This window comes from Carcharodon carcharias, chromosome 11 (genome assembly GCF_017639515.1).
Source record: "Carcharodon carcharias isolate sCarCar2 chromosome 11, sCarCar2.pri, whole genome shotgun sequence".
Taxonomy (NCBI): domain Eukaryota; kingdom Metazoa; phylum Chordata; class Chondrichthyes; order Lamniformes; family Lamnidae; genus Carcharodon; species Carcharodon carcharias.
Genome location: NC_054477.1, coordinates 94,756,503 through 94,774,801, shown reverse-complemented (window position 1 = coordinate 94,774,801; position 18,299 = coordinate 94,756,503). Strand labels below are relative to the sequence as shown.

Below are 18,299 nucleotides of genomic sequence, written 5' to 3'. Positions count from 1 at the left end.
AAGTTATATTTGTATTTGTGGGTGTTAGGAATGAGTTTTGGCTTTAAGGTTTAAGTTTGATTTGTATTTCTGTATCTGTGTGTTAAGAAAGGTCAAATTGAATTTCAGTTTCACTGTTAAAAGGTGCTTGCATTTCTAAAGTGGATTTTACAACTATAGCAGCTACGGTGAAAGGGTGGAAGAACAAGGGTGAAAGAATTGGGCTGTTGCCTAGCAACAGGGGTCCAGAGAGGCAAGTCCCTCCCACAGTCACACACAGGAAAGATGGAAACAGCAGCTTATTTTGGAAGCTGTTGGAGTTCACTTGTCTTTGAATATAGTTGCCAGGGGAGCAACCTGGATAGCAAGTTCCAAGCTAAAGAAAAACACCAAAAATCCAGGGGAAACTCCCAAGCAGACCTTATAGTCAAAGGAAGAACAGGAACCTGGAAAAGGTCCTGTTAAGTGAAGTTAAGAGTGAGGGGCAGAAAGAAAGGCTCCAGATTTAAAGAGATGAAAGCTGCAGAAAGCAGATTTAAAACGAGAACAGCTTGCAAGAGGCAAGGAGGTCCAAAGAGATGGTTGAAGGTCTGTGACTCTTTGCAATGGGTGTGTGAAGCAGTGGTACTGCTGATGGCTGAGTTGGTGAGAAAGAGTGGATGGAAGACAGCTTGAATGCATGTGGCGACCCAGGGGAGAGGAACATCGGAACATGAGTTCAAAAACCTGGAGGTGAACCTTTGTGGAAGGCATCTGAGAGGAAAGCATTGGTTTGGAAGAAGATTCTAAGGCGAGGTCTTAGAGACTGGAGATTGGAAACCCTTGTGTGAAGGATGGAGTGAAGTGAGACCAGTTGGCTCACGGTGTGACAAGTGTCTGGGGGAAGTTGAGGAGAAATCTATAGCATCTGGTTGAGGTGAAGTCTGTCACTTGGTTTCAGAGTGTGGTGTGTCTGACCACAGGTTGCCAATTGGGTTACATGGGCTGTGTACTTAAATGTGAACGTTAGAGTATAAGATAGCTTTTGTAACTTGTTATCTCCTTACAAATCTGTATATAATCTGTAAAAGGTGTAGCTGTGGGTGAAGGAATATTGTAATATAATTCATCTTGTTTATGTTTTATTCTTTTATTAAAAGTTCATCAGTTGACTTCTGTGACTCTGTTCAGTAGCAACTCTCCACTTATCTAAACAAACAAATAAAAGTTAGGATCTATCAAGCTGGACTCCAGTCTGGGATCAGGCTTGTCCAGGGGTAACCTCAGGTGGGATCACAACACTACCCTTTATCCCTACTCTTTGCTTTGTCTTGCAGCTAGTGAGTTATCCATTTTGTTACTTATCCCCCAACTCCACATGTTCCGTTGTCATTCATTACTCGATTATGTGGCACCTTATCAAACACCTTTTGGAAATCTAGATAAATTGCATTTACATTTTCAATTACCTCTTCAAAGAATTCAGTGAGGTTGAATACGCAAGGCTTTTCTTTTTTGAAATCCATGCTAATTATTCCTTATTATATTTTTGGTTTCCTAGATTATTTTTCTATTCCTTCCTTTAATAAGGATTCCATTATTTTTCCTACTGCCAATGTTAAACTGACAGGCTGATCTTTCTCTAGACATGTTCTACCTCACTTCTTAAATGTCAGCATACATCAGTCATCTGGCACTACACATTTATCTAACAGATAATTAACTATCTATAATAGTGTTTCTACTACCCTCTAGATTCTTTCAAAATATGCATTTATAATCCATCTGGACCAGGGCTTTTATCCTCTGGGTTTTTTTTAAAACTAACAGGGACCTGCAAATATTTGCAGTTAAATGATTATCTTTGGGTTATCTCCTTACAAATCTGTAAAAGGTGTAGCTGTGGGTGAAGTGTTGCCCTAACGCCCATGGGCATTGTCAAGGCTAGGTCAACAAAATTTGGAAAGCCGATAAAAGTCCGTCCGTGACAGGGGCTGGAAAACCCCACCCTTTACTTCACAGTACTTCTTTTAATACTGGATTTCTAGGTAATCTTTCATCAAAAGCTTTACCAGAATTAAAACCTCTCACCATAGAGCTGTCCATGTATGAAAACAGGCCTAGGAATATAAATACAAATTTTGCCAAATGACTGTGAACGTTAGAGTATAAGATAGCTTTTGTAACTTGTTATCTCCTTACAAATCTGTATATAATCTGTAAAAGGTGTAGCTGTGGGTGAAGGAATATTGTAATATAATTCATCTTGTTTATGTTTTATTCTTTTATTAAAAGTTCATCAGTTGACTTCTGTGACTCTGTTCAGTAGCAACTCTCCACTTATCTAAACAAACAAATAAAAGTTAGGATCTATCAAGCTGGACTCCAGTCTGGGATCAGGCTTGTCCAGGGGTAACCTCAGGTGGGATCACAACATGGCCTTACGACTTGCGTATAGACATAGAATATAACAGTCTAATCGAGGACTGTTTCCTTCTGAGTTGAAAGCGCAGATTTAGATCTGATGGATTCAATATCGCTCAAGGAATAAACACAATTTCCTTGAAATCTGAATGTTATAATTTCAGCATATAGGCTGAAATCAGCTTCCTAACAACCAATCTTGTTCTATAACAAAGTCCTTGCTTTGGTTTCATAGCAGCGTTACAACTGCTCCTTCCTTGAATCTAAGTTTTTGCGGTGGCAGACCCTTTGGAGTTAGACTGTGTAGAAACTCTGGACAGTTATCATTTTCTTCATCTACAGTATCAACACCAAAGTATTCTTTTAACTCACCTAACAGCTGTTCTGAAACAGTTTAATTCAAATCTAGTGAATCTTCATTTTTAGCACAAAAAAATTATTCAAAAGCTATTCTATTAAATAATAGCCCCTGCCATTTTGCCCCATCATTTCATCTACCCTCATGTCTCCAGGCAGGGTACTGGATGTTGGGCTCGCCTAACCTGCCGCTGTTTGTTCGTCATCCTCCACCACCACCACCGACTTCCTCAGAACCCTTATAATGGGCCAGGCTGCAACCACTGCAGAGAGATTTCAAGGAAGACTTCAGCAGAACAGGCAGGCTGAAAGCTCTAACTCTCTCTCTCTCTCTCCTGCTCTCTCCTTTAGAACAAGTGTATTACCCGATTCAGAAGCCAACGTTACTAGAAATCTACCAGTGAACCGAAGTCTCACAATAATTGCAACATCATCTACATATGATCACATCCATGAAATCTACTGACCTAAATCGGCCGCAAGGTTTAAAAATCTATGATTCAAGGGCAAAGGACCTTTAACCATAACATTCTTTTAAATTTTTTTAGTGAGCTAAAACTTCGCTTAACTCTGGTACGTGTGTGTGTGTATGCATGCATCTGAATGACTGCATGAGGGCCGAATGCTTGACATTGTGCTTTATTATTTTTCCTGGTGCTCAATAAATTTGCTCCTTAACGCAGGAAATCTTGTTTGATTGGCTCCTTATTGCTCACTGCATAAATAGCTAAATACATTTGGGTTCGGAAAAGGCATATCCTCATGAAAAAGAGACTTAAACCTTTGTTGTGACCAACCAATGGGGCTGAAGGCAGGGAACCAGTTCACTCCTCCTCACTATAGACAAGTTACAGTGCAGAAAGTGGCCATTCAGCCCATCTTGCCTGCGTTGGCCAAAAAAGAGACACAAAAATAAACTAGCTGTTCATTTTTAATCCTCACATGATCATAACACTTCTTAAGGATTCTTGGTGTCTTTAGGTTCCTTGTTAATTTGTTTTTCAAGTAATTTCACAAGTTGTTTCACAAAACTAAAAAATGTTTTATTTAAAGATTAATTCCTCTCTATTTCTCCTTATCTCTACTTCCCTGATTTCCTATCCTATTCAGTGTACATTTCACATCATTTTAGCTGATAATATTTAGATAGGTTATCTACAATCCAATCCAAATGTTCTCCTTATGGGAGACTTTTTTCAAACAATAAGAAGCCAGTTAATTCAGGAAAAGAATATTTCTTTTCCTGTTGAGGGTGGTGAGCTATCAAGGACCTGGAAAGGATTTTGCCACAGTACTACTGAAACTCTGCCTGTTCGTACGTATCATGCTGAGAAATGACGTTATGGGGAACAGAACATTTTCCATTTCTTCAGGACAATGTTTAGAATGTCCAGACCAGAAAATCATGGCAATATGCCAGTAGTTTTTTTTATATAAAAGAAATATTTTAGTTAAATTATGCTGAGAGTCATAAATTATGCAGATACAAGCAGGTTATTTGAGAGCACAGAATTAATTTGACTTAACTAAGCTAATGATGACAACATTATGATTAATAATTCCTTTATTGAACAATTAGAAAAATATCTGGCTAAGAAAGGGGTCTGCAACTGTAGAAACAGGTATCGTCTGAACTTATCAATTCGCCATGAGATACAAGGATTTCTCTGCTATAAAGAAGTAGAGAGCAATACTGGCCAGGCAGAATTGAATAGTTAAGATGTAAGGACCATGCAAGTTCTGAATGTGAATGTATAGATTGGATATAGTGAAAGAATGGGCTTCATGAGCTGAAAAGTCAATAAGAAATTGCAGAATGAGAATTTTGTTTCTATACAATGTAAGGGACTAGAAAGATGTTAGGATATACATTACATTTCATGGCTATGTGATTCTAAGCACTAAATAATTAAATAGTACCAATGACTGAAAAATCAGACATTAATGATTTTAATATTAATTTAAAATAATTTACTTTTGTCTTGTATACAAAATCTGTTGTTTTTAGATTTATAAAGAAAAAAAATCACATTTAAAACAATGTTCTTTTTGCCTGATATTCTTAACTTATTTCAATTGTTTCCATCATTATTATCGCCAGTGATAGCTCTGCAATCACTAGTACTTCACTGTCATGTTATACAAGGGTAAATTCAACAAACTCAATCTCAGTAGGGAGCCACGCTTGAAAGGAATGTGAGTGAAAGAATTGGTACACCAATGTTGCAATGCTATCTTTGATCCATGCTACTTTCAAGCACAGTAACCACATGCAGGATCAGTGAATCCGGCATGTGGTTCAAAATATCTCTCTTCAGATGCAACACAAATGTGGAAGGGTAAAGTCTATAAACGCATGCTGGCAATTTAATGGGCAGATCACATGAGGAGTACAGCCCTGAAACGCGCTCCTGGTGGGCAAGGTCAGCATCAATATTTCACACATCCACTATTATACATTTCCAAAATCCTGGTGCTAACATACCAAAATAATTCCAGAGTACAACAAGTTATACACAAGCACAGAATATCTAATCTATTATTGCTTAACAATTCCTTCCAATTAACATTTTTTTTAAAAAAGGAACATGTTTTTACCTGCTGGACCCATATTCTGGTGGTGACTGATACCTTAGGATTGTTGCTTCTTGTCTAATTGCCACAGTTCCAGGATATGGTTTAAGCAATTCTTGAGGATTCGCTGAATGTGGATCATTGTAAAAATGCCCAAACTCATGAGGCTGATTAAGTGTTGGCAACATTTGTTTGGTTTTAAAAGGGTATTCTGGAGGAGGACCTCTTAGGTCTACTCCTTTCGTAGGGGTTTGAGCAGATGGTTGTCCCCCATTCTTGAAGGCTTTGTTGGTTTGCTGGGATGGGAGATTGTTGTTTGAGGCAGGAGGATGTGACTTTACACCATTCCTTTCCAAAGAAAGTTGCATTAGACGCTCACTAAGTGAACGAACGTGACCTTGTTTAAGTTCTTTTAGTGCCTCATCTTTGTGTACCTGCCCAGAGCTTACTCGGTTAACTGTAGGTCTCCCCTCAGTTCTTGTTTTTTGATTAGAGACCCCTGCAACATAGAAACCAGGGCCAGCAGATGCTTGCTGCTGCCCTCTGAAGAACTGAGACTGTGCTTTGGCTTCCTCATAGGTTGGTAGTTCTTCAATATTCTGCTGAGCTAGAGTGACCCGTGCTTGCTTCTCCATCACACTGTTGTCCACCTGATGCTCTTGCCCTTGAGGTTCTTGGCGTGCTGACTGATGGACCATTTGCGGATCTTCCTGCGCAAGGTTCTCTGTGGAAGAGTGTGTGCTCCCAGTGCTGTTGGTTGGCCCTGTGCTCCCTGTAGCTTGCTGCTGTATTGCCAGCAAGTTCATGTTCTCATTTGGGTTTCCATATCTTAAATGCTCCTGGATTAAGCGTTGCAAAACTGTTCCTGTTGCTACTTCCTCTGAACCTCTCATTTCAAATTTTGGAGTCCTGATGGAGCTGAAAAGTAGCTCTTCACCTAGAAAACAACAAGTTTGTTAAGGTTTAAATATTGCTTAACTTTGAAAGTGCATACATTATTAGCATTTATTTGAATGCAAAACTTATTGATATGGACTTTGATGCGTACTTGCATGAGAAAAAGATATTATTTACTAGCTAAATATAGTAGCATACTACATTAAAATCATTTTAACATTTTATGTACAATTTATCTTGCAGCTGATTTAAAATGTAGTACTAAAAAAAAATTAAAAGTTGCAAAGCGTCAGCTTTGGCTTCATGGTAGCACTCTTGCTATGGGTTATGGGTTCAAGCACATTCCGGAGACCCAAGCACAAAATTTAGACTGATACTTCAGTGCAACACGCTCTCTCTCAGCACTACATTATCAGAGATGCTGTCTGCCCTCACTGCTGAAACATGGAAGTGTGCTACCCAAAATTTTTCCTTTAATTGACATTGCCTAAACAGAGAACCTGGTTATTGATCTCATTGCTTTTTGTGGGACTTTGTTGTGCACACATTGGCCATTGGTGTTTCCCAGCATTACAAACATAACAGCGCTTCAGAAATACAGTACTTCAGTGGCTGTGAATTGTTTTGGTCAGAAAAGGTGCCATAAAAATGCAAGCTCTTTCCTTAGGTGTCTGGAGCAAATGCAGACCTGTTCTGTATTGTTTTGTTTAGAGTTTAATGCTCTGTAAAGCATTGGAAAAAGTTACTTCAAGTTCACAAGGCAATTTTGCTGAGTTCTCGAATAAATATTTCAGTATGAAAAGTAAAAAGGGAAATTCAGATGAGGATAAGCATATGCCCACTCTATCATTTTGCATAAATAAACTTAGAATTGTAATAATAAACAATCATAGCCAACTCTTGGGTTCCTACGAAATGAAAAGAAATCCAACATTACATTCAAAAACTTTATTTTTATTGCTTTATTTTTAAATAGATTTTCTGGTGAACCAAAAAGGATGGCTGCTACAAGACATGTGACCACATGATCGGTCCCTTTATTCTGGGAGCTACCACCAGGAGTTACAAGTGCAAAAGTATTCCTTGCTCAGCTCGAGGAATCGCACACCTCATTGTACAGGCCCCTTGTAATCAACAAAAGCAAAGGAAGTGCAGACGAACTGGCTACCCAACCTGAACAATCACGAAAGAAAGAGATTAAAACTCTGCTGTAAGAAGTGCTAATAACCACCTAAGGAGGCACAATGGAACTCTGGCCAGAAGCACAGAAACTAATTGTTATGCTGCAATTAACCATTAATGCAACATTTCACATGACCTAAGCCTCTGGCCTTTTTGGATAGTTTTAACATTACAGGCAGTCTGCTGTTTAACTTCCAGCTAGTGAACCAACTGAGGATCAGAAGTCCAGGCAGAACAACCGCCTGTTCCTCAAAGCCTGTTCCTCCTGGAAGATTTCCTACCATTGCCTGCAGAACTAACCCAGTCTCTACGTACCTACTCCTTCTGCTATATCAGCACCAACTGTAAAGCAAGCTCTACAACTGCGGTCTTCAGCCAGCTGAACTCAAAATTCTATGTGAAAGAACTCCTCCTTGGACTCTGACTCTGAAAACCACATGAACTAATATCCATTTCTGTACTTCTTGTACTGTTAGTATCCATACTTGTAAAATCCTTTTTTCCATTCCCCCTTTACTGTGTGTGTGTGTGTAGTAGAGTGGGAAATTGCAAACACTCTTCACCCAGGTTTTGAATGTGGAATAAACTAACCTTCTGAGTTAATCATAATGCAAGCTTGCTGTGAGTTATTAGTAAATTGGATCTCACACATTGAGGGTTTGGGAAAACACTCCACCGCATACCTTAAAAATTCAAAACACCTTCTGCTTACGGACAGTTAGAGAGAGAAAATAAGTACAGTTTTCCTGTCTCTCTCCTGTCCGTAACACTTTCCATCAGTGAAAAGTTAAAAAGGTACCTTCTTCAGTTGCATCAATTTCTTCTGTACTTAATGGGAAATGCTTATGATATAATTCATGCTCTCCATATGATCCTTGTTCATACAAATATCCACTTTGCTCTAATAGGCAGAATGGAGTACCTGGGTAACATTCATCTTGGGAATCTGAAAATCAGAAACAAAATGTTATGAAGTAATAGTTTTAGCCTACATATGTACTGAGCTACTGTTGTGCATTAAAAAAGCCTTGAATTTAAAATGCATCCTTCACACACCAGACATTACACTTCAAAGTGCCACACTTCATTACAGCTGTAAACAATCTTCAAAACAAAAGAGATTGAAATCAGCCATTGGCTTGGGGCCTGAAACTTACATACAAACTGAAAGTCATCGTAGCTGTATATAAGTACCAACAGTTACTTATCTTGTTCCAGCCCTACTCCGGCCCCCTTCCACAACTCTTTCTCCGGTACATCGATGATTACTTTGGTGCTGCTTCATGCTCTTAGCGGGACTTGGAAAAATTTATTAATTTTGCTTCCAATCTCCACCCCTCCATCATTTTCACATGGTCCATCTCTGACACTTCCCTTCCCTTCCTTGACCTCTCTGTCTCAATCTCTGGTGATAGACTGTCCACCAATATCCATTACAAACCCACCGACTCCCACAGCTACCTCGACTACAGCTCCTCACACCCCGCTTCCTGTAAGGACTCCATCCCATTCTCTCAGTTCCTTCGCCTCCGTCGCATCTGTTCCGATGATGCTACCTTCAAAAACAGTTCCTCTGACATGTCCTCCTTCTTCCTTAACTGAGGTTTTCCACCCACGGTCGTTGACAGGGCCCTCAACCGTGTCCGGCCCATCTCCTGCGCATCCGCCCTCACGCCTTCTCCTCCCTCCCAGAAACATGATAGGGTCCCCCTTGTCCTCACTTATCACCCCACCAGCCTCCGCATTCAAAGGATCATCCTCCGCCATTTCCGCCAACTCCAGCATGATGCCACCACCAAACACATCTTCCCTTCACCCCCCCTATCGGCATTCCATAGGGATCGCTCCCTCCGGGACACCCTGGTCCACTCCTCCATCATCCCCTACTCCTCAACCCCCTCCTATGGCACCACCCCATGCCCACGCAAAAGATGCAACACCTGCCCCTTCACTTCCTCTCTCCTCACTGTCCAAGGGCCTAAACACTCCTTTCAAGTGAAGCAGCATTTCACTTGCATCTCCCCCAACTTAGTCTACTGCATTCGTTGCTCCCAATGTGGTCTCCTCTACATTGGAGAGACCAAACGTAAACTGGGCGACCGCTTTGCAGAACACCTGCAGTCTGTCTGCAAGAAAGACCCAAACCTCCCTGTCGCTTGCCATTTTAACATTCCACCCTGCTCTCTTGCCCACATGTCTGTCCTTGGCTTGCTGCATTGTTCCAGTGAAGCCCAATGCAAACTGGAGGAACAACACTTCATCTTCCGACTAGGCACTTTACAGCCTTCCGGACTGAATATTAAATTCAACAACTTTAGGTCTTGAGCTCCCCCCTCCATCCCCACCCCCTTTCTCTTTCCCCCTTCCTTTTATTTTTTTCCAATAAATCATATAGATTTTCTTTTCCCACCTATTTCCATTATTTTTAAATCTTTTATGCTCCCCCCACCCCCACTAGAGCTATACCTTGGGTGCCCTACCATCCATTCTTAATTAGCACATTTGTTTAGATAATATCACCAACCTTAACACCTATGTGTTCTTTTGTCCTGTTGTTTATGACATCTTTTGATGATCTGCTTCTATCACTGCTTTTGCCTACAACCACACCACCCCCCTCCACTTCTCTCTCTCTCTCTTCCCGCACCCCCCTCCACCCCCCCCAACACCTTAAACCAGGTTATATTTCAACTCTTTCTTGGACTCGAACTCAAGTTCTGTCGAAGGGTCATGAGGACTCGAAACGTCAACTCTTTTCTTCTCTGCCGATGCTGCCAGACCTGCTGAGTTTTTCCAGGTAATTCTGTTTTTGTTTTAGTTATTTATCTTTGTCTGTTAACAGCTATAGTATAAAAAAGACAGGACCAAGTGAGAAGCTAAATATCATAACCATGCTCCAGGTCCCTAGACTACTTGTGAGCAACACAACACTAAAGCTGCTGCAATATAATCTTATTTTATTTTAGTGATACTTCATTCCAGTGTAAAGACATTGAAAAATGTATACTTGAATGTTCGGACACATTAGCTTACTATCTTGCCTTCCTCCTAGGAAAATCAAGGGATATGGGGGTCAGGTAAGAAAGTGAGTATGAGAATCAGCCATGACCTTATTTAATGGTGTAACTGTATGGCCTAGCTTTATTATGTTCTTTGGTTTTAAAGGCCATAGCCAAGTATAAAATATTGATCACTTCTGGAATTATGTGGTTTTTTCTTCCATTGTCTTTAACCACAGAAGCTATCCTGAAAGAGCTTTGGTCCTTCACATTAGCTTCTCGATAGCATCTTATATGAATGTTAGAGTTGCAGCTCACCCAACAGTCATTCAATTTTAACAGCTTGGTTGAATTTGGGGATTTTTTGAGTATTTTTTTTTAATTGAAGGGATTTGAGAAAAATTTGAGTTACATTTAAGGGTTGTATTTAAAAACACCATATATTCAAACAAGATTTTAAAAAGGAATTTAAAACTAATGAGGTGGGCTTTGTTTTTGTTTCCTCAAATAGTATAAACAATCAATAAACAAGTTGTCAGTCTGTCTCAGTAGATGGTCAACACCTCACACCCAAGACCAGGATATTTCAGTTAGGGGTGGGTCGGGAGGGTGGCGAGCTGTCAGCATTCTCTGTCATTACCAGTCTGAATCTGACCACACATATTACTCAGTGCCCAGCCTCGGGCTGCACTCTGCACTCCCCCCACACGCCACCCCACCCAAATCAGCAAACACTAAAATCAGTGAGAATCTAAACTTTCCTGCTTCCAAATCATTGTTAGAAATCCAATAAAAACAATCATTCCTTGTTCAGTCAGGTGCAACTGGGTTTTTAATCAGCAATGTGGGTAATAAAATTTGAAGAAGAGAACTGGTCCCAAAAGGATTAATTTTAAAATTGTGGGGTGCCGTTGAATGATTAGATTTTTTAAACTACATTTTTTAAATAATTATTGGCCTTAAAAATGTTTCTAACTATTTTAGCTTCTACCTTCATCCATGTGCATGTCCCAATCTTTAATTTGTTCAATGTTAGTATGTTTAAAAATTATTTTACTGCTTTTTGTTTCCTGGTTGGATGTCTGTGAAAATCCTTTAATGTGATTGGCTACTTGGACAGTAATGAACACTGTAATCAATTGCAGGATCACTGCATGGCAAATGAGGTTAAATTCTCACCACTGACCACAAACTCCAGGCCATTGTGTTGGGAGATTTCTAGTCCCAGGCAATCTGCAAGAATTGCCAGGAATAGGTCCTTCACTCAGGCTAAGAGTGAAAAATCACAAAGGCAGAGACTTACAGGAATAGAGCTGAGAGACAAACCTATACGAGGCACCAAAGGAGAATGTAGAGATAGCTTGGGGTTATCAGGAAAAGTGACACACTGATGTGAAGAAATATATGGTGTAATTTCCACTACATTATTATAGAATCACAGAAATGTTACAGCATAGAAGGACGCCATTCAGCCCATCGTGTCTGCACTGGCTCTCAGGAACTTAGCAAGTTCAATCAAATTGTTGCTCTGTATGTTTATGTGTTGCGAAATTAAAAAGCTTAATGGTTTATATCTGGCTTTGTCTTACTAAGCGTGTTCCCGGTTCACCTTCAAAAAATTGCAGGTGCACAAGTCAGAGCACAGGAAAGGCATGAATATCCAGCTCAGATCACAACACAATGCTATTGTTCTACAGTGGGCTGCTGGGAAGCAATAATATTTGCAAATTATCCAAATCAAAAGAAGTTGATCTTGCACTAACAATGTTAGAGTCCAAAGAGAAAGTGAAGCAGAGAGACTTTCAACTAAGAGGGTGAGAGTTTCAATTAGGACTTGAGTGATTAAGGCAGGAAGAAAAATGAGGCTGAGAGCAACATTTGCAAGAACTAGAATGAATAATGCAGATTGCAGGAAGAGCAGAAATGTTGCGAATCTGAGGCTAATGCAAAGGAGGAACAGCACCACTGTACTCCTGAACTGGAAGGGAAATTAGTTATTAGCAGCATGTCCACTTATTCATTGAACTTGGAGGCTCACTGTTTTATGAAATCAAACCTCATGGCAAGTTTTAAAAGAGGGAAGTGACATTGATGATTTTATCTAAGCATTTATGTGGCTAGGCATTCACAACAAATGGGACAAAAACAAACGATTAGTCACCCTACAACATCAATAAGCAGAAAGCCATTTTTTATTGTGGCAATTCTGCTGATAGCATGGATGGTGTTGCTGCAAAGTATGCTACCCTTGAGGATTATGATTTCCTGTCTGAATTGTACAAGCAGAAATTTAAGAAACTACAGAAGGGTCCTTTCAGTATTTATAGAGAATTGGTTATCCAGCTTGAAGACATGTGGGAGATGCGGCTGTAAAGCTAAAGTGCTAACAGATTGTGAAGGCCTTTAATGCAAAGGAACAGATGCCTGGAAAAGCATTTCATTACAGGAGTGCAGAAGGCTTGAGAAGTTAAATGTGTGTGTTGATCATTTTATGGCCTCATAAGATCACTAAATTCAGATAAGTTATTGCACAGATTCTGAGGCTCGTTCATCCAAAATCCATTTTAACTTCACACTTTGGCTTTTCAGCTCCATCTAATCATACATATAAATGTAGCATGTCATACATGTTCTGTATATATCTGTAACTCTGGGCTATCAAACTTTTACTCAAATATAAAGTACATATCCACTCATGTGATTATTGTTGAAGAGTCACAAGACTAACATCTGGTACAAAATTACAACCAACATGGATGCCTGCAATTCGCTCATTTGGAACAGTAACCACTGCATATATAATTTACACTACATAACTGGGAACTTGGAATATGATAGCTGCCTTGATATTTAAGGGAGTTTTCAAATAGGTGTGTTTCTGGAACAGTCTTCAACAAAAACTGCCACGTTATCCACTTCAGAGGTCAGTTTGTCTGCTGCAAATCAAACTCTCCTCCTCCATCATCACCTCTGCTGGTAGTTTTTATAATTTATTTTCTTATTCTTCATTTTGCACAAAGCACTTCAATAATAAGGTTGATGTTATGCTGTACAAAAATTAGTGTTTTGAACACAGTATAATTTCAAGACTACAATGAGGTATGAGTATGAACCACCACAATTACATCAAAACAATGACATTCAAGAAAAGGAATGATGTTTATAGACAGGCTGGCATTTGACATTTGGGGTTAATACTTCAGAAATATCAACGCCATTGCCTGTCAGCACCCATTCACCTCTACTGGCTATTTGTCTTATTTTAAATAATCCTATTCCTAACGCTCTGAATAGTTAAAAGAGTACATTTTTGATTTAACCAATTTGCCTTTCTTAATCTTTATTTTCAGGTTACTAAACACAAAATTTAATATATGAAAAAACATATTTCATTCAGAATCAACTGGCAACAATAGCCAAACTAAAGCAGTTGGTTGCTGAGACTTGTGGCTTGGACATAATATTCAGATCTGGTACAATGTTATCCATGCAAGTTAACATATTTCCAGAACCACAGCTGCTGAAAGATGTTACTAGAAAACATAAACAACCTATCACATTTGCATGATCCTGGATCTGTGGCTTAAGCAAATGTAGGTTGAAATCATCACAGCAAGACTTTGGTAGGCCCAAATCTACTATATTGGTAATATTGCTAATGCTGAAGAAGAATGCAACAAAATTCAAAAGGACATTAATAAACTCGCAGAATGGGCACATAACTGGCAAATTAATTTTGATAGGAATTATTAGGAGCCACTTACTGCTAGCATAATGAGCCTAAATGGAATAAAAGAAAGAGACATGCTGTCAAAACGTTACATCTTGTACTCATCAGTGCAGACACAAGAATGCCAAATTTCAAAGAGAACTCTGGCAACTTGGGTTGGCAATGTGGCTCACTTACACTTGCCAATAGCTACATATATTCCACACACAGGGACCTGTCCTCTTCAGGGAAAAAGAATATGTCCAGGCATTGCACCTTTTTTGAAGCTAACAAAAACATGGGGGCAATAATTCCCTACTGCATTCTCCACAGCAACACCTCAACCAGCGTCGATTTGCCAACGAATCAGCACCCTTTTCTCATGCAGTATAAATTGTTTCCTTTGAAATTTGGCATTCTTGAATCTGTCCTGATGAGTGCAAGATGAAAAGCTTTGACAGTATCTCTCTTTTTAGCAATACTAGAGAGGAACAAGGATATTGATGCATAAATCGTTAAAAGTGGTGTCACAGGTTAATAAGGCCAAAAAAGCAAACAAACCAAGCACTGAGGTTAATTTCTAGAAGGATAGAATTGAAAAGCAGCCAGGTTCTGTCAAACTTGTATAGAACCTTGGATGGATCACACAGAGTATGATGTAGAGCTCTGGTCTCTGCATTATAAAATCAATATTTGAAAAAGGTGCAAAAAAGATTCACAAGGATGATACAAGAACTGAGAGAATATACTTGTTAGGAAAGACTGAATAGGCTGTGGCTTTTTCCTCTAGATAAGAAAAAGCCGAGCAGTGGCCTGAGGAGGTCTCCAAGTATGAAAGGTATGATAGAGTAGGGTAGATGTAGATAAAATGGTTTCATTGTAAGGAGTCCAAAACTGGAGGTCATACATGTACAGTAATCACAAATAAATCCAATAGGGGATTCAAGAGGAACTTGTTTACCCAAGGAGTGGTGGGAATGTGAAACAAACTATTGTATGGAGTGGTTGAGGTGAACAACATTTAAGGAAAAGCTAGATAAGCACATGAAGGAGAAGAAATAGAAGGGTGTGCTGATAGGGTTAGATGAAGAGGGCGGAGAGGAGGCTAGTGTGGAACATAAATGCAGGCATGGGCCAGTTGGGTTGTATGGTGGAGTTAAGGACAATCAGATCAACCATGATTTTATTGCACAGTGGAGCAGGCTTGATGGGCTGAATGGTCTACTCCTGCTCCTATTTCTTATGTTGGACTGTTATTATGCAGTAGACTGTATGCAAGATCTACCTCCATAGATTATTTATTCACAAAAATCCATGCCTAGAACTCTTCCATAAATATGGCTGTCAAAATGCTGCAACTTTGGTTCAAAAATTTTGAATACATGCAGTATGGTCACCTTTTAAAACACAGAATAGTTTTTATACCTCTGGAAAACAGAGTCTAAAATAAAAAATTAATCTGGTGTTTTCTATATTTAGCCAATGGAAAAAATGATAAACAACCTTCACTTTGATTTGCAGGTGAACCATCAGGTGTAGTACTAACCCTTACAGACCAAGAACGTTCCATATTAAGTCATCAGTCTCAGTGAGTCAACTGATGTTGGGCAGGAGAGTAGTAGAGGCACTAAAATTGTCATGTGTCTTTTGGTTGGGGAGGGGGAAAAAAAAATTGAGGCAGTGTTCTGCTTTTGATTGCTGAGAAACTCTTAAGTGGGTATTGGCAGAGACAAGGTACTGTTACTTTTGCAGCTCAATTCCACATTGACACATTAACATATCTGAAGTAGAGTTAACGGATCAAAAGAGACCCAAGTACAAGTAAAAGAAAGCTCTATAGTGGGAGAAAAGTATTAAAGCCTTAACTCTAAGAATAAGCAAAGTATCTAAAGGAGAAGTAGGAGCATTGCGCTCCGTCAACGTAGTTCTTGTAGTTCTCGCGATAATACACTGTGGCAGCTATTCCTTCCTCTAACCATGATATCAAGGGGATGCAGAGAGATGTGCAAATTGTGGTGGCTGAAGTAATTATAGAATAAATTATCTTGCACAGATGAATAATTTCCTTTAAAATTTTAATACGATGTAAGGTTATTGTAGTTGAAATTATATCTCGCTCTTTGGAAGCAGGAAAACTAGTAAAAAGCTGTATTACAAATATTGAAGATACACAGGCAGAACCCCTGAACATTACAGGGCAGTTAGCTTGAAAATTATGAGAAAAAAAATGTTACAGAGGCAATTTGGAGAAGTAGGTGCAGCACACAGTTCTTTTGTTTCTGATGCCCAGTTTGAATTCAGCTCAGAATGAGAACTAGAGTATCACTGCCATGTCCAATAGGAAGTGAGTCTGAGGCATTGTCAATGTAGTTTCAAGCAATCTAGCTCCAAGTAAGTTAAGGCTCACAGCACAAAATATACTTTCCAAGACACAGTCAAAAACTCTCTGCTCTTACAAATTTATTTCACTGCAAATGCCCACTCTTCCCACTTCCTCTGGTCAGTGCCCCCACCACATCCCTTGGAATATAACCTCTGACTCATAAGTGATCAACACCACTCCTTGATTCACTACTATATTTTTAAATGTGGATCCTCTTTGGGTTTTGCGCATCAAGAATAAATTTTAAAATATGTTGGGCTAAAATTTCAACTTTGACACCGCATTTGATTAACCTCAATGAAGATGAAAATTGGATGGGTTGTATTTCTGACAATACCACCAACTTTCCATTCTAAGCCAAAATTGAAAAGTTACCCTCATTTTTTTCCTACAAACAGAGCATTGGAATAAAAAAATAAAATTACCCAACAGTATTGACAATCTTGTTTCTGCAAATAAATAAAGATTTTAACCACTGCACAATAGTTCACTTTGCAAATAATGTTACAATGGTCAATTAAAATAGAAATACATTAAGATAGTAAATTCCTTTATACTTCAGCCTTATTAGTGGACTAATACATCTTGCATATATGCAATTAAACCTCAAATGGTTAACTCCCATCACAAACATCTCAATGAATGTTCACTTATATACTATGTTAGAGATAAGTAAACATTATTGATGCATTAAATTTATACACATTTGCAATTCTCTCCAAGGCACATTCCTTATTTCAGCCAGAACCACCTTGATGTGATAATTGGCTATTTGGAAGAAAGGAGCTATTTATTTATTTGCAGTGAATTTTTATACTCACTGAGATGTCGTTGCTGGAGAAAATAACACACTTCTAATTTGTAAATTTTGGGGGAAAGTTTCCTCTGGATAATGTATATAACAAAACTGTAAATATATTCTAAAGAAGAAATTTAAATTTCAATAGATTGTGTAGGAAGCAGCTGTTTCTGTACTAATCTCCCCCATTACTCAAATAAGCATGTTCAGGAATAATGTAACCCACTAAAGAGGGAAAAATTATTTAAAAAGACAAACGCTAACTATTGTTAGCTGAGGCAAAAATACTTTGCTGCTTTTAAACATAATTATTTTAAAGTTTTGCTTTTTTCCTCGTAACTCTTGTCACAGCTAAAAATTCCATCAGATAAGATGGCTTGCCCCGTAGCTGTTAAATCTGATGACTAGATGAGTGTATGTATTATGTATTGGTCCTGAATCACAGAGTATTAGTGATGGGGCTTACTGATTGTTAATGATGTGGATGCAAAAGTAGGTAAGTCAGCTCTTTAACCAGGACCATCTAATTAAATTTATCTGAATTTCCAGTGACACTTGTTACAGTAGAAGTCTCTGTTATGGGAACATCTGGTCCCACAGTTGATTAGTTTATTTAATTAGAAAATGGTGGATAACAAAAGTGTATGGCTGTCATGGGGCACAAAAGAACTTATGCCATACCCAAACATACCCAATACTGTTAAGTAATTAGCACTCAATAGTTTGCACTCTGTGGTTAAAACATTTGAAATCCAGCATTCTGTTTTGGTCCATACTTAATAAGTTACCATTGACATATTTCACATTGGTTCAGTCAATTTCTAATGTAACATTGATGAATGCTGTGGTAGGTGGAACTTGGAACTGTGCAATAATGCATTTACCAATGTAAGTTTATTACCAATATAAACAATGCCTTTGTATCCCTAACCTATCTGTTCCTCCAGGACACAACAGCTAATATGTACCAGTTACCACAAGCATTTGGTTAACCAAGAATCCTAATAACTTCACTAG

At 38.8% G+C, this 18,299-nt stretch overlaps 1 protein-coding gene across 9 annotated transcripts in view; it reads right to left on the bottom strand.

Moving 5' to 3' along the window:
- The window catches only part of amotl1 (angiomotin like 1), a 145,180-nt gene that overhangs the window by 81,037 nt on the left and 45,844 nt on the right, over window positions 1–18,299 (bottom strand). For all 9 annotated transcript variants that reach the window (XM_041199414.1, XM_041199418.1, XM_041199419.1 and 6 more), the window contains 2 exons: window positions 8,192–8,338; window positions 5,338–6,250 (listed from right to left, as the gene is read on the bottom strand). In XM_041199414.1, the coding sequence (XP_041055348.1) occupies window positions 5,338–6,250; window positions 8,192–8,338 (1,060 nt within the window). The remainder of the gene's footprint in view (window positions 1–5,337; window positions 6,251–8,191; window positions 8,339–18,299) is intronic.